Source organism: Chelmon rostratus, chromosome 2 (assembly GCF_017976325.1).
Source record: "Chelmon rostratus isolate fCheRos1 chromosome 2, fCheRos1.pri, whole genome shotgun sequence".
NCBI classification, from domain to species: Eukaryota; Metazoa; Chordata; class Actinopteri; order Chaetodontiformes; family Chaetodontidae; genus Chelmon; species Chelmon rostratus.
Genome location: NC_055659.1, coordinates 17,213,428 through 17,229,712, shown reverse-complemented (window position 1 = coordinate 17,229,712; position 16,285 = coordinate 17,213,428). Strand labels below are relative to the sequence as shown.

The 16,285-nt window shown below is 44.8% G+C and overlaps 1 protein-coding gene across 1 annotated transcript in view; it reads right to left on the bottom strand.

The window, feature by feature from the left end:
• col7a1 (collagen, type VII, alpha 1) overlaps window positions 1-16,285 on the bottom strand; it is a 59,234-nt gene that overhangs the window by 36,796 nt on the left and 6,153 nt on the right. Inside the window, exons 2-36 of the mRNA XM_041950043.1 lie at window positions 14,398-14,470; window positions 14,095-14,275; window positions 13,843-13,999; window positions 13,643-13,736; window positions 13,381-13,539; window positions 13,099-13,256; window positions 12,608-12,737; window positions 12,401-12,520; window positions 11,205-11,360; window positions 10,380-10,499; window positions 10,123-10,272; window positions 7,849-7,965; window positions 7,404-7,550; window positions 7,125-7,250; window positions 6,870-7,016; window positions 6,598-6,720; window positions 5,871-6,137; window positions 5,564-5,707; window positions 5,319-5,450; window positions 4,974-5,120; window positions 3,974-4,111; window positions 3,735-3,884; window positions 3,506-3,642; window positions 3,286-3,412; window positions 2,985-3,128; window positions 1,730-1,899; window positions 1,491-1,529; window positions 1,339-1,365; window positions 1,202-1,246; window positions 969-1,088; window positions 814-885; window positions 685-720; window positions 545-598; window positions 309-383; window positions 93-206 (exon numbers count right to left, since the gene is read on the bottom strand). Coding sequence (XP_041805977.1) covers window positions 93-206; window positions 309-383; window positions 545-598; window positions 685-720; window positions 814-885; window positions 969-1,088; window positions 1,202-1,246; window positions 1,339-1,365; window positions 1,491-1,529; window positions 1,730-1,899; window positions 2,985-3,128; window positions 3,286-3,412; window positions 3,506-3,642; window positions 3,735-3,884; window positions 3,974-4,111; window positions 4,974-5,120; window positions 5,319-5,450; window positions 5,564-5,707; window positions 5,871-6,137; window positions 6,598-6,720; window positions 6,870-7,016; window positions 7,125-7,250; window positions 7,404-7,550; window positions 7,849-7,965; window positions 10,123-10,272; window positions 10,380-10,499; window positions 11,205-11,360; window positions 12,401-12,520; window positions 12,608-12,737; window positions 13,099-13,256; window positions 13,381-13,539; window positions 13,643-13,736; window positions 13,843-13,999; window positions 14,095-14,275; window positions 14,398-14,461 — 4,287 coding nt within the window. The 5' untranslated portion in view covers window positions 14,462-14,470. The remainder of the gene's footprint in view (window positions 1-92; window positions 207-308; window positions 384-544; window positions 599-684; window positions 721-813; window positions 886-968; window positions 1,089-1,201; window positions 1,247-1,338; window positions 1,366-1,490; window positions 1,530-1,729; window positions 1,900-2,984; window positions 3,129-3,285; window positions 3,413-3,505; window positions 3,643-3,734; window positions 3,885-3,973; window positions 4,112-4,973; window positions 5,121-5,318; window positions 5,451-5,563; window positions 5,708-5,870; window positions 6,138-6,597; window positions 6,721-6,869; window positions 7,017-7,124; window positions 7,251-7,403; window positions 7,551-7,848; window positions 7,966-10,122; window positions 10,273-10,379; window positions 10,500-11,204; window positions 11,361-12,400; window positions 12,521-12,607; window positions 12,738-13,098; window positions 13,257-13,380; window positions 13,540-13,642; window positions 13,737-13,842; window positions 14,000-14,094; window positions 14,276-14,397; window positions 14,471-16,285) is intronic.

Here is a 16,285-nt window from a genome sequence, read left to right as displayed (position 1 = left end):
GCTCTGCCCGAAACACAGACACGGAGGAATAGTCCAGTGTGAACAGGGCGTAAATTGAATGAAACGGAGAGAAGCAGCAGGAGAAGGCTAACCTTGATGGAGAGTCCTGGTGTTCCTGGTAAACCTGGGCGACCATCTTGACCTGGTGCCCCCGGAATTCCAGGGGTACCTTTGGCCCCATCAATGCCTGGCCGACCTAGAGTACCCTTAGTCCACAACAGAAACACTGGTTAGCATACAGCAATGACTTAGGACCTCCATCTCTGTCGTTGTTTAAGAACATTCAGCTTTCAAAGTTCGTTTCTTACCGGTATTCCTGGGATACCGGGCTCTCCTTTCCTGCCTGGAAGACCCCCTCCAGATACCGTTGACCCTGGTTCACCCTGAAGCATCAGCAAAGCACCGTGAACTCACACACACACATACATACACACACACACACACACAGAAACACTTCCTGTTCTCTCTTTAAAAGCAGCACAAAGAAACTGTAAACACTTGAGAGGTGGGTTAGGAAAAGGTTAGAAATGACCACTCAACTCACCCTTTCACCTTTGCTGCCCTTCGGCCCTTGTTGGCCTGTCACACCTGGATCACCCTAAAACAACAGAAAACCATTTGGTAGGCGCTTCATTTCATATTCAGCTGTCCACCAAACAGGTCAGGAGGAGGAGGGTTACTCACTGGGTCTCCTCTGATACCAGGCAGGCCCTGTGAACCCTACAGACACAAAAACATCACTTTGTCTCATCTATTTTAATATGGCAACATGAAGACATCCAATGGGCCATGAGTGGTGGCCCCTCTACTCACCGGGACGCCTGCATTTCCGGGAGAACCTGGTCGTCCTGGCAACCCTGGATTTCCATCAATGCCAGGAAAACCCTTAACAGAAAACAAGCCGCTTGTTACTTCAGTCCTAATTAGGCATGTTTGTATAGTTTTGGTCTGACTTTAGATGTACTCACTCTCTCCCCCTTTTCTCCTTTTACCCGCCCTGAGGGGTCAAAAGGGGTACTTTGGCCTGGTGGACCTTGGCGACCTTCAGGTCCTCTGGGGCCCTCCCTCCCAGGCACCCCATCACGACCCTACATCACAAACACACACACCATATTTAGTATGTACAATCCATATCATTTTGAACAATCAGCGCATTGCTGCATAGAGGAATCATCAACATCAGTGTTCATGGACGACTCACGGGCTCTCCCTTGCGTCCTTCTGCACCATCTCTGCCTCTGTCACCCTGTAGAGTTAAACAAAGTTTGGCACCATAACATCTGAAAATACAAATTACAAGAAGAGCGGTAAAACATTTAGCAGCTTTCTGCACTGTACCTTCTCTCCACGATCTCCCTTCTCACCCTAAAAGAAATGGCAAAGTTTAAATTTAGAGATCATTCAGTAGGGGGGAAAAGGAAAGAGGCAAATCTACAGTATGTTTATCTACGCTGGGCCCGAGTCTTTAATACAATTAGAGAATAATTTACCTGTGGGCACTGAAGACACCGGTCTGGACCTGGAGTCCCCTGAACAAAACGAGGACAGAAACATCAGGTCGAGATGAGAGTTTTTTGTCTTATATCCTCCTTTATTATGCTAAGTCAGCTCCATGCTATTTCCATCAAAAAGCTATTTGTCCGATAGCTGAGCTGGGAGTCACAGTATCGAACACAACAACACAACAATTGGAAAATATGTCTTGGTCTTAAGTCTGTGTAAGTCTTACCTCTGATATTCTGGCAATACCACAGAGCAAGTTTGCCAGATCAGTGTGTACAGAGTCCAGCTGTGCTGGATCACGAGTATACAGGATGTTCTGGGTGCTGCCATCCGTCACTGCACGGCGTAGCTCCTCAGTATCTGCCTGGTCCATGCCCACTGCTAACACTGTCACACCTAGCAGACACACACACACACATTTATCTCTGGGGAAGATTTGGGGATTTTTATGAATAGTTTGTGCCTTAAATGGCTTTGATGTAACTCTACACCTTTGCTTTCAATTGCTATGTGCAGGTCAAAATTGACCCCACCTCTACGCTGCTCACCTGCAGCTCCAGTGTACCTGCTCCCCTTCAACTCTGCTCATCACACACACAAACCTCTGCTTGTTTTCTGTTTAACTAGCTACTGTATACTGCACAATGGCAAGCGGTCATAAAGGAGTAATTCAGCCGTACGTGTTCGAAACTGAAGAATAATAACAACAAGAAGCAGTAGGGGGACAAGGAGGAGAAGAACAAGGAGAAGGAGCAGAAGAAGTAATAGAAGAAGAAGAGCTAGAAGAAGGAGAAGAAGAAGTAGAAGAAGATGCAGGAGGATGAGAAGTACAGGAAGAGGGAGAAGAAGAAGAAGGAGAAGATGAGAAGGAGAAGAAGATGATGAAGGAGGAGAAGGAGAGGAAGATTAAGAAATTGAAGAGAAAGAAGAATGAGAAGGAGAATACCAAGAAGATGGAGAAGGAGAGGAAATCATAATCACACAGAGTCATCTACAAGTATCAGAATGGTACTGTGTGTATTTTGTGTATCACTCTCTACAAATTGACGGGATTGGTTCCTATCTGAAACACTGGCTGCCTGAATCCAGGTTTTTGAGACTGTTGTTGGCACACTGCAGTTCCAAAGAGGAGGTGCTCAGTCATGGTGTTGTCTCCCTATTTCACTCCTGATGTCTCTTGCAGCATGTAAACAACATCCCATGGACACGTTAACAAGGTTAAAAACTTGGTTTTCATTGGATGGGTCCAAATTCCAAATGGGAGGTATCTGTCACAGAGCCAGTGACCTGAGACAATGTTTAGTAAAGTATTTCTTTAGAAAGGATTTTTTTAGAATCACTTTACATACACTTCTGAAGCTGAAATCCTGAAACTGAATTGTCTAGATGCAGCCAGCTATAGTGATGTAGTAGGTGCAGCTAGCAGGTTTCATTCTGCAGATGACTGCAGAGTGCCTGCTTGTTGTTCTGCTCCGGCACACCTGTTGCCCTGAGGCTGCTGGCTGCGACAGTGAGGTTGTCAGCAGATTTTTTGTCAGCGATGATGACAACAGCTCCGGGGACCCTCGGCCTCCGTCCAGCTGTCGGGGCCAGGAGGTACTGTCTGGTGAAAGTCACAGCCTCGCCTGCAGAGGGAGACAGACAATATCACAACTGCTGATACACACACACACCCACACACACAGATCCATGCATATGTTGAGCAGCTGCAGAGATGAAGCTCAATCAGTACAGAAAAGGACAACACCAGGAATGACATCTATCCGAGAGAATAAAACTGACCGATGTTATTCCCTGGGCTTTCATCAAAGGGGGTGGACTGGATCTCTTGAAGAAGTGTGTCAAACCTGCCATGGCGATTAAGCAGGAACCATATTTTGGGCCTGTAACCGTACACTACAACTCCCATCTGAAACAGGCAGAAAATAATCAAAATGTTGGCAGTATATGGCTAAAATCCACCCTGCGACATCCTGTGTTGAGACTTCTTCAAGAGCAGTACCTGTGAGTCGCGGGCTCCGATGGTGTTGAGCGACTCTGCCACACGGGTGAGGAGTTGCCGCAGAGGTCTCGCAAGGCCGACACGATCAGTAGATGCCGGCACCAGGAACACCACATCCAGACGCCCGCCCACACACACTGTGGGAAGACAAGTTTGCAGGAGTAGGGTATCAAAAGGTGTATATACTGCAGGTGTGGTAAGTATATAAAAGTGCTGGTTCTAGCGTTACCAGTGTGTTCTTCTACAGAGCTCTCCGCGCCCAGTCCCCTCGCAAAGGTGGGCTGCACGGTAAAGCGATATTGACGGCCCAGACGCAACCCGGTCACCTGGTAAGAGGTGGACGCAGCGGGGAGCGTGACAGACAAGCTTCGGCCAACATCTGAGAAACGTGAGCGGTTAAAATGGCAGGACTGCCCAGCAGGCACGTAAGAAGAAATAAATGATAACAAGCATAATGATATGTTTCACCTGACTCATCTCGCCAGCGTAGAATATATCCTGTGGCACCTGGTAGTGGATTCCAGCCAAGCCGCACGGAGCTCTGGGTAACCTCTGCCACTCGTAAAGTTGTGGTAGGTAGTGAGGGAGGGGGGGTGAAGACACCAGCTGTATGCAGAGTGAAATGTAACGTTTTGTATGTGGTGCAAAGTTAAACTATTACACACAACAAAGAAATCCCATGATAACTTCATCAGCATCAAGCTCAAAGGCCTTTCAGTGGCTTTCAAAGTTTAAATGCTGTGTTTTAGGGAAAGATTTGACTTTAGACAAGATATTACTGAGGCCTACAATGTATAATGCAGTTTATTTTACTGTATTCAGCATTTGTGAACTATACTGCAAAAAGTGAAATCGAAGTAAGATGAAATATATCTTAAGTCAAGGCAATATATGCTTGTTTTTGTCTTGAGAAAGATACAGCTTCTTACCGCAGTTTTTATGTTCGATCACTCACTTCTTTCAAGCTTTTTGGCATTAATTACCCTCATATGATGTTAATATCGTGGTGTTTAGTCCTGATTCTGAGTAACTTCATTCTTCAAACTAGAATTTCCAGATTTATGAAGATGTTTGATGGACACTGACAAATACAAAATTGCTTTGTCAAAGTCAGAATTTCTTTGTATCCAGACACATTTTTGTGTGGCTGCACTATTTTTCCGATAACTGTGGGTCTGTCAGACTAGATATTATATATATTTTACAACTCTTGGTAAATAAAAATTTCCTCTTCTGTTGGCAGATAATTTTGCTTATTTTAAGAAACATTTGCCCCATTTTTTTCCCCTTTTTTCTTGTTTTTGCTGGGTACATTTTAATTATAAACATAAAGTACTGTTTAATCTAATCATTCTTGAAGAGGACTTTTGATGCCTTAAGTTTATTGTATATTTTCAATCTACGCACTTTCGGGTGATATAAAAGAAAACTTTAAAATACAGTCTGAAAACAGGAAGAGAGGACTCACGTGTGGTGACTCTGACAGACACGGGGGTTCCCTCTCTGTTTTGCACTAAAGCCATGACCTGCACCTCGTACTGGGCGCCGGGGTCCAGCCGGTCTAAATCCACAGCTGTCACATCTCCCCCCACCAACTGACTCCTCTCCTCTCCGCCTACAGCAGCACACGGGAGCAACAGTGAGTTGTGCAACCAAGACCGACGGCCATACAACATCCATCACAGACCAAACATGACATGCATATTTTAAGGTTAATTTGGGGCTTTGAAAGACGTTTTCATGATTAATGAGACACACACAAGATGTGAGACAAGTGAAACTACTGTATAAAAATGACCAGCAACAGATCTACCATCCATTCTCCTCCAAGACACACGATAAGCTGTCGCTCCCTGCACACCAACCCAAGTGACTCGGACAACCTCTCCAAGGGTTTCCTGGACTTGTAGTGACGTCACCGTCCCGACCACAGTCTGATCTGACTCTGAAGATCAGGACAGGAACAATCAGGTCTCTGTCCTACTCACAGCCAAATTTCTCCCGAAAGACACGCTGGACAATAACAATAATGTGTATTTGACAGTTTCAATTTTGTACCTGTTCTGATAACCAGGGTGGAAGGACTTCCCTCTCTTGAGCCAGTCAGTGAAGAAATTAACACTCTGTAGGATGAATCTGCCTTCAGTCCATCAATGGTGTAGGAAGAGACGTCTGCAGGCACGTTACGCGTTGTTTCAGTTCCTGCACAAAGAATAACATGAATGAAATATAACACTGTCTTTACAACTACAACTACAGATGTAGGATAGAACCCACAGCCAGATGTCTCACTCACTACTCATCATACTGCCCTGTTACGTATTTGGATGTAAAACACTGAGGATAAATTCTAACCATTTCTTACCATCATCACTGCGCCAAATAATCTTATAGCCAGTTGCCCTGGGGGATGGTGACCACGCAATGCGTATCCTTTGAGACGTGACGTCGACAACGCGAAAGCCAGACACTGATCCCCCGTGGGGATTAGTACGAGAGGACAGAGTGACCACCTCTCCGATGCGCTGATCGACCACAGCTGCAACACCAATTACCAGCGCCTCATCTGGCTGCAGGCCGTCTATGGTGTAGGTCGTGGCCTCCGCTCCGAGAAGACGGGACTGCTCCGCACCTGCAAGGCAGAAATGAGGGATAAAATCATGCAAATAAAAAGTGACTAAGTCAAAGGAAAGAGAAAAATAAAGACAGGGCTTGTGCAGCTTTTCAAGAATAAAATTCAAGAATTTCTAAGCACTTTCAAGGTACCTTAACTGAACATTTCCAGAAGATATTTGGTTAACGTGAGTGATTATGTAGATGAAACACCAGATAATGTTGAAAATCAAGCATTTTTCAAGTATATGCAAATTCAATCACATTCCTAACCCTGAAAACATAAAGGTTAAATCAGGTATTTTCCAAACTTTCAAGACTTTTAACACTGTAAAGACACAAAACTTCATAGTCTTCAAAGTTTGCTGCCATCATTTTTAAAGGATCATTAAGGATGTTCTAAACATACAGCTTTTGCTCTTCAATTTGATACTAATACAGGATTCAAAATGCCTCACTCACAAACACATAAAACTTACTGTTGCCTTGTCTCCAAGTAACCCTGTACCCTGTTGCCCCAGTAACACCAGCCCAGGCGATTCGAATTCTCCGACTGTTTGCGTTTGTAACTCTGAGGTTGGTCACTCTGCCAATGCTTTGCTCTAAAATGAAGGGCAGAGGAGGGCCTCATATGGCAAAAATCAATGTGAGAAGAAAGCAAGCATGATTCGTACGGCGACAGCAGGGACAAAGAATAGGTTGCACACCAAGACGTCCAACCAACACAGCACAGTGTCTCTGCTCAGCCCACCTGGTTTGATGTAGACAGTCACTGGGTCTCCTTCATTGTCTCCCACCAGCGCTGTGACACTGACACCATATGACACTCCCACTGTCAGGTCCCTGAGGTCAAGGGTCGTCTGGTTTCCAGGGATGATCCGGATTTCCTCTGTTCCCACTGACAGGTGAAACACATAATTTTCACCAAGCATGTTGTCACTCATAACTGGGCAGCAAAATAACAGAAAATCAACAATAAACTGATGAATAAAATCAGTGAGTGTACCGTCTGTGTTCAGGATAATGATGCGGTACTGTGTGGCCCCGGCGACACCCGTCCAGCCGAGTCTGACGGTGCTGCCCAGAGACTCCACCACTCTCAGGTTGGACACCCTCCCCACAGGCTGTCCCTCTGCAACACCAGAGGATTAGGAGACGCATGAAGCTTTTTAACATACCAACATGAAAACATTTTCAGAACAACTTGGAATTCAACCCCAGCACATTCATGACCCATAAATCAATCCAAATGCAGAGTTTAGTGCCCCCTGGCTGAGTGACTGACCTCTGGATGAGGTGGACACAGGTGTGGCCTCCTCACGACCTTCGAACAGGGTGTAGAGGGTGATGATATATTCTGTGTTGGGCTGAAGGCCCGTTAGCTCATAGCTGGTAGTGCTTGTAGGAAAGGACAGGCTCTGGACGCGGCCTCCTGGGGACAGAGCAATGGTCCAAGATCAGCAGATTTATGCTCACTAAATCTAGACTGTTAGTATATACTTCGTACTATATGCCATTTTAATGCCAATTTAATACATAATGAGTCAGCGAAATCAGTTAAATCATCATGATACACTACGCATCCCATAACTGTAACACAAACAAGATCAATTCAAATCAAAGCAGTGCATATCATTACATATCATAGTAATTTCTTTTAACTTGACCATGTTTTCATTAAAACTGCAAATTACAAAGAGTACAAAATGGACAGGTGAGTGTTCTCTGACCTTCCCCCTCCCTCCACTCCAGGCGGTACCCTCGAGAGGACTGAATGATTCTCCAGGTGAGGCGAATAGAGGAGGGGCCGGTGGTCGCTGCTCTGAGGACCTGCTGCTCCTGACGCTCTGAGGGAGACACACGTTATGTAACATGAATGTCATTATGTAATATGTCAGAAGTAAAGCTTGATTGCCATAATTGTATAGATGAGAAATGTTAAAGGACAGGTTTTCTTCAGTTTTAGCATAGCTTCATGTTTCTTCAAGTCTGGTTTATTGGTGGCTTCTGTGCAAAAATGCATGCTGAAGTTCAGCTGATGCTAATATGAGGTCTCGGCTGGGTTTGTTCTTTCAAAGTTTGTCCTTTTTAGCATAAAACCCCCTCTCTGAGCTCCATGGCAGAGGGATAGTAACACAAAGACCCACTTGATTTGACCAGCTTAAACTGCTGAGGCCTTCTAATAACTAAAACAACAAAAACAGTCAGAACCCAGTATTCATACACACAATTATAGCATCAACTCATGGACTAGAGGAATGACTGCAATGACAAAGACTCAATAGCTTTCGATGTACATACAGTACAAGCAAGAGAGTATTGTAGTAAGATGGACTTGGATAGAGAACTGCATTGCTGATCCATAAACTGCAACCTGACAATGTAACCTGAAAAACAGTGGGTGTGTAGAACTGATCTATTTGTAGAAATACATTATGATTCAGACAATTACAAGACCGATGGGAAAATAGCTGCCATTATGGTGTGTGGAGTTAAAGCACACAAGCTTCTCTGTCGGGCATACCTGACTATCTCACTGGCCCCAAAGCAAAAGAACAGAACAACTACACCAAGAGTTCATGAATATGCCACCATGAAACCATTCCAAAGCCACAATTCAACGGTTCAACAGCCAGATGCCATATTTGAACATATTCACCCACAAGCTGTGCACATTCGTGCCAAAACTTTATGGTGTTCCTATCTCCACGGTTCAGGCAATCTGTTGTGAAACTACAAAAACGAAGCTGTTTTGAGGAGGAGCCAATGTTCTATCACTGACAGCTAAATAAATTATATTATGGAATTTTTCATTTCACATGAAATACCACACCTCGGCCCTCAGGCTGCTGGCGTGGTGGACCTGGTTCAGAGAAACGCTCTCTGTGGCGAAGAGCAGAAAATTACCACACAGGCCAGTCCCACGGATGATGCTTTCTCTCTACTACTGTATGTGACCACGGTCTCGATGGTGGTGACAATAAATCAACAAGAAAGTGTCAAAGAGCCAAAGTCTGCAGACCACTGACTGGGCAACAAGCGCCCACAGATGTCTCTTTTAGCCACGAGGGTCAGACTGTTGAAGTGGTTGGGAATGTGGGAGAGGATAAACACAACCAAATTCCATTAAAAGATGTAACTTGAACTTTAAATGTCACACAGACTTTATTATATTGTTTAGGCCTTAATGTCAGGAATCCTTCACGTTAAAAAGCTTGATAGTATTGAAGAATATACTGATGGCATGTTCGTAAATAAATACCAGGGCTTTATTCAATGTGGTCCTCATTAACGACCAAAAAAAAACTCCACATTTTTTCATAATGACTTGAAACAGACGTCTCATCACAGACCACAGACACAACAAACAGTTGATCTACTGCTTTAAACAGGAATAAACAAGAGGGGAACAATCAGAGGTGGAGTTTAAGTTACTGTGGTGTACAGCATGTAGAGAACTGTATGTATCTCACGTCTTTGACAGCAGAGTTAGGCCACAAGAAGGATTTCAGTCCTCCATCTCTGCCTGGCCTCTGCTCGCTGCAGTGACTCAGGCTTCATTCAAACACTGGTCCGACTGAAGTGACACCATATGGGCGCTACTCACGAGAGGAGGATGGCGTGTGTGTATAATGAGTGTGTAGGTGTGCTAGAAAGTTTCCCTAAACACAACTAAACAGTAACACATGTAGGTTTTCAGCGGTGGGACAAACAGCAGGGCAGATTGTAGGTCATCTTCTCTATCTCTGCTTCCTGTCTCTGTACTGGGCCGGACACGGCAGCAGGCCACCACCTATTCAAGAAGCGATCTTTTGCGACAATTACTGATGTAAGAAACTCAGGGACACATAAATGGAATGCAATTTAGCGCATTGTGGTAATTAACTGCTGTAGCTGTGAGTGTAACTGTGAGTTTGGAGAGGGTATAATGAACACAGAGAAAAATTCACAGAGTGCAGACAGAGACGTTTGGTGACGTGATGAACAGCTGGAACCACACCTACCTATCTTGAACCTGGCTGTGGCTACAGGGCCCTCAGTGTTGCCCTCATACAGCGGGATGACGGTGATGATGTACTCTGTGTCAGGCTGCAGGCGGGACAAAGTGTGGAACTCGCTGTCGCCAGCGACCTCCACACTCTCCACATTTCGACCTTTGTGAGCAGAGAAACAAAAATACAATGAGTGTATGGAAATTTGTTAAAAAAAATAAAAACTGCAAGAAATGCAAGATGTTGCTTGATGTTCGCTTCATCCTGACCTGTAAATGGTCCCCAGACCAGACGGTAAGCCCGCACGCCGCTGACGCCTCTCCAACGCACACGCACGCTGCCCTCTGACTGCGTCTCCACTGTTAACTGCTGCACCGCCTCAAGGCGCACTGACACACACAAAAACATGAAGACACAGACATGTCGAATAACACTTTCTGCAACCCTGTACTGTACTAGTGTACATATACTGTATCCAACACTTGTTTCAATATTACTCCATTTTGTTACTTTATTATAAAATGCACAACTGCATTGCAAACCTGACTCTAAAAAAAGTCTGGACGCTGCTTAAAATGTAAATAAAAAGAGATTCCGCAAACAAATTGTGTTTACTGACAACAGTTTAACGTGTTATGTAGTAACATCCTTTATGCAATCATGTGTTTGTGATCGACTGAGCCTTTCGAGGATGCCCCTTTCTTACCCAATCATGATACTATCACCTGTTACCAATCAGCCTGTTTACCTGTGGAATGATCCAAACAGGTGTTTCTGGAGCGTTCCACAACTTTCCCAGTTTTTTGTTGCTCCCGTCCCAATTTGTTAGAAACATGTTGCTGCATAAGCAGATATTTACAAGGATCAAAGAAGCTGATGAGGACATTAAACTTATTGTCTTTGTGCTGTTTATGTCAAAAAGGATTACCAAATGATCACATTCTGTTTTGTTTATGTTTTACACAGCGTCCTAACTTTTTGGGAGTCAGGGTTGTATATTGTGTCTACTGACTGTGACCTCTCAAATTACAAGCATTTACCATCACCATGGAGCAGTGCAAAAGGGGTAATAATGGGTCGCAGGGTGGACTCACATGTTCGCGCGTTAAGGATGGACGGGGACGCAGAGTTGCGGGGGAACAGCGGGTAGAGGCTGATGACGTACTCTGTGTCGGGCTGAAGCGACTCCAGGGTGATCGACGTGGCGTCTGCAGACAGAGACTGCTCCAACAGCTGAGCTGCTGGCTGACCTGCTCTCCCAACCACACAGCAGACAGGACACAGAGATAGAGGCCATGCAGGAGACCAGTTAATGCGATCCAATAGCAAATGATACTGCACAGTGTGTCTTCAGACAAATTAGCCGACAACAGGCTGCAAAAGTACGGGACGCGTCCTTGTGCGTTTCACTGAGTTTACGTCATTCTCGCTTCAGAGCACAGCGCTTAAGCACGGCAGCCAGCCAGCTGCAGAGAGATATTACTGGGAGGGAGCGCACAATTCGTGCGCGTGTCTGTGTTCTGTGCTCGTCCTGTGTGTGCTTGCATGCACACTTGCTAGAACGGGCTAACGCAGGAACAGGTCGAGACACTGCACCTCGTTACAGGTTACACACTGACCTCATTTAATGCTCTAAGACTCGTGCCAGCCTAAGCATTCAGAAGAGGAGCTCCATGTGAGACTGGCACTCCTGCCACATGTTGGGAGGGAGAAACTGTTTATATCAGGCCTCAGGGGCCACTTTTCTCTCCTGAATCATGGTATAAGCACCCAGACGACTTGACACTGTTATGATCCGTGCCACACCCTGTCTCCAGAAATGCAAGGACAAAATTACTGACGATCCGTGACATAAGTAAAGGTTTTCCCTGTCTAATTTCAGGATGATAAAAACGTATTTGATATTTCAGGTAATTATTGGCCAATAAAAATCTGTACTGACAGCCAGCGCCTGAGGGAGGCAAGGTGTTGGAGGAGCTCATGTCCCCACACTCAGACTTGACTGCTGTACATTCTCGACATGTTTCAAACTTGCCACAAACAGGTTAACTGTAATTGACAACTCCAGCTTCTTTTCCCCTTCATTTTCACTATAATCCTTCATTCTGCCAAGACGGTGATTCTGTCTGACAACAGAAGCACTTGGTGTCAGTTTTTAAGTCAAAAGAGGAAATGTTGTCAATATACCGTAGGTGTTAATAAGTCAGGAAGTGTTACTGAAACATGAATGCACAGATAGAAAGAAAAAAACAGACACAGAGGTGTGTATGTGGGTGTGTGTGTGCCGGACCTCGTGGTCCATAGGTGAGTCTGTAGCCCTGGACAGGAGATGAAGGCTGGTCCCAGCCCACAGAGAGTGAGAAGAAGCCTGCCTGGATGAGTCGTAGACTGGAGACCCCTGGCAAAGACCCTGTATGAGGAGGAAAAAAGGCATTGCAGGTGTATGAGTGTACCGATTTCTCTCCTTTGACATTTGCGTCCTTCACTTTTTACTCACTGGTTCGTTGCTTGGCAGAAACAGACTCTCCCACACTGTTGGGGTACTGAGCGATGACAGTCACCAGGTAGTCGATTCCTGATCTCAGCTCTCGTGCTGTGAAGGTCCTCTGATTGGCAGCGACAGTCTCCTGCAGGGGAGAGACGGAGGTCATCTTTGTAAACAAGCCTGAAACAAGTTTCTGCAACATGAATGACAGCGAGATAATGACAGGTGGTTGAGCTGTGGCGTTCTTCTGTTTTCATCATGTCTGCCAGGATACACAGGAGGGAATTTCACTCTTTGCTCTGCCAAAATTTAATTTCTACGGCATCTACATGAAGAGGATCCGCCCATTAGACAGAGTTGTACTCAACCTGAAGGCACATGTTTCTCTCGCAAACTCTCGTTGACTCTGGTTCCTAAAACTGCAATTTGCATCTTGAATCTAGGTCATAACAATGTTTATCATGCATGTGTCAGGAAAATTCTCCAATAACACTTGGACTTACCTGACGCAGCTCTGCCGTGATAGGCTGACCCAGGCCAGAGAGCGGCACATACTGCACCACATAGCCATTCACGGGGCCCCCTGCTTGACTCCAGCGAAACCTGAGAGAATCAGACGTCTGGCCTGTGAACTGAATGTTGGACGGACCAGAAAATGCCTCTGAGAGGAGAGGAGAGGGTGGAAGCAGGATGAGACACGGCATTAAATGCAGGTTTAACAGCCGGACACAATGTGTGTGTATTTTAGTAAATTGTTGTTATGCTATGTACATTAACCCACATACCGTCGCTAGCATAGACTCCTCCCGCCTTGGAACACACTCGGGGGCTCACAAGAGGAAGAAGTGTGTTCAGCAGTTTGAAGTCCCCAACAAAGGAGGTGAAATCACTGCTGGGCTGGGAGGAGATCTGGGCTAATTCATTCCTGTCTGCACTCTTTATACCTGCACAACCACAAAAGAATTGGCAGAGTAAAAAAGAAATCACATTGGCTCATAAGCAAACTACTCTGAGTAAGAGAGGTGAAACTGCAGGTGAGACACCTACCGACCGCAAACACATGCACTCCTTGACTGCGCAGCTTCTGTGCCGGGTCCTGGACATTGTCCTGAGACTTCCCATCTGTGATCAGGATGGTGATCTGAAAGATAAGAAGGGGCCACAGGTAGAATCATATCATAGGAAGTGCTAAGTTCAATATGCAGCTTAATAATCATGATACGTCACAGAACGGCTGCTCCTCGGACCTTTGGGACATCCCGACTGGACGCAGGGTTGAAGAAGTTATCAGCAACAAACTTGAGACCAGCACCAGTGCGTGTGTTTCCACCCTTGTAGTTGAGATTCTGCACAGCGTTGACGAGCTCGGTGCCATTCAGGTAATTAGTAAATGTAAATTCAACCCTGGTGGGAGAGAAATGTGCATTAACACATAAATCTGCACCTGTCACTGCATGCACAGGGGTGTAATGAGGGAAAATGTTAATCCTGTCAGTCACCTGGAGGTGTCACTGTACTGTATGGCCCCAAACCGTATCCCTGACTCGCTGACAGAGCTGGCAAACGGCTTGACGATTCCTGCCATAAAGCCCTTCACCTGTAGGAAGTTCAGTCGACCGATGCTGGAGGACCCATCGACCAGGAAAACAATATCTGCTGCTTGCACATTATTACACCTGCCTGTAAAGTGTTGGAGAACACATGAATACATACTATCTGTACATAAACTGACATGCAAACACATGAGGAGAACGGTCAGGGCTCATGGGGTAGTTAGGAGGAGAACTGGGAGTTATTTATACCCTGAGCTTCAGCCTGTTTCATGGAGGACAGGAGGACAGTCACAGTGAAAAGCCAGCGCCACATCTTCACAACCTGTGCACAAAGAGGCCAAACACATCATTTCATTATGTCTGAAACAATTAAACCTCGCTTCAAAAACAAAACAGTCTGACCAAATTACAAACTTGTGATATTGTGTCCCGTCCATTAACTGGTAATTAAAAAACAACATTTTCAGTGTGCATGCCTGCAGAAGGGCCTTGTTTTTGTTAGAACTGCTCCTGCTCCTTCCTCCTCCTTTGCTTGTGTCCCCGGGTCATATTAGTCTCTAAATTGTAACTATCTCCTGTGAGATGAAATGCTGCCATCCCAGAGCTACTTACTATTCATCCCCTTCGAATTTCCTGTTTCTGCTAGTCGGCCGGTCTTGTCACTTTCCTGTTCAGCTGCATCCCATTAGTGATCTGTTCCTCGGTATATGTTGAGGGTAGTTCAGCCCCGTGATTTGTCAGATTGTCTATGCTGCCTATGAGCTATAGCCATTGTTCCTGCCTGTGCCTGTTCCGACTCACCTCGCATCTTTGATATCCTGCCTGCCAGCCTCATCCCTTTGAACATGTTTTCTTCTCCTGAAAGTCTGCCTGCCTACCAGGTGAAGTCTCTTTTATTATAACAGTCAAGCTTGACAAGTCTGCTGAAATTCTGTTTGCATGTTGCAGTTTCAGGTTCGCTGAGCATCAGCATTGCAGCAGCACTCTGCTGGACTCTGCTGGACAACTGGAACTTGTAGTGTAACTTAAGGCAGGAATAGGAGTATGAGTGCAACCTGAACACACATTCAGCAGCGTGCTACTGCCCCCGCTATCTGCTGCACTGCGCTGTGTGTCCACTGGTGCTGCTGCACAACACCTGTCAAACAGGTGCTATTCCATCCAAATGGCAACCAATACATTCCCAGTATTTCTATGATGTACCATTCAGTCATAAGGTTGGACATCTACTATGCTGCCATATGAGCAGAAACAAAAAAAACTGTTATTTGTCTTGCACAGCTTACTCCAGTCCCATTTTGGCCATTCCCCATATGAGATGATTTCCTGCTTAGAAATTGGAGAGCTATAATGTAATGATGAGGTCTAAAGATTTTAAAAGCCCACTGGTCTAGACTAGTGTTTTTATAAAGTTGTTGCTTGCAGTTTTAATGGGTTTTACTCGTCTTTTAAATTCAATTTTGTTTGTTTTATTGCTTTTATTGTTGAGCATCTGGTTCTGTTTTATGAACTGCATTTTTATTTGCTGTTTTCATGAGTACTTTTTACTTATTACTACAGATGATGATCTCAACTTATACAAACTAAAATCAGGGAAAATTAAATATGAACTCTTCTCATAAAACTCTCAACACTAACATCAGAGAAAGATAGATAGATGGATACTTTATCTCCAAAGAGATTCTCCCTAACATGCAACCCTAAAACTCAGGTAATAAAATATGAATTATATGATGGTCTATTACAGTTATAATATGGTCTTTGTGGATTAAAAATAAATCTACAATGTCTAACCCAGATGAATACTGTCATGCTCTCTGGCTCTACACCAGACTTAGGTTTACAATAAATATATCTGTGAGTAATGAGCAGGATATCTGATATCCTTGATCTAGCTTCAAGGCTTCATTTTAATGACATCAAGATTATATTTCTCAACGGGAAAGACCGAATTACATTACAAGCACTGCCGTTACATAACTGACGGAACAAAACATCACAGTTTCCTTCTGACCCTTCAGACACTAATTCATGTATATTTGAAACACACAGAGTGATGGATATGATCTGTGTTTGCTTTACTGCACATTACTTGTAGCACTTATTGTATTGTTTGATGTGTGTTGCCTTCAAAAAA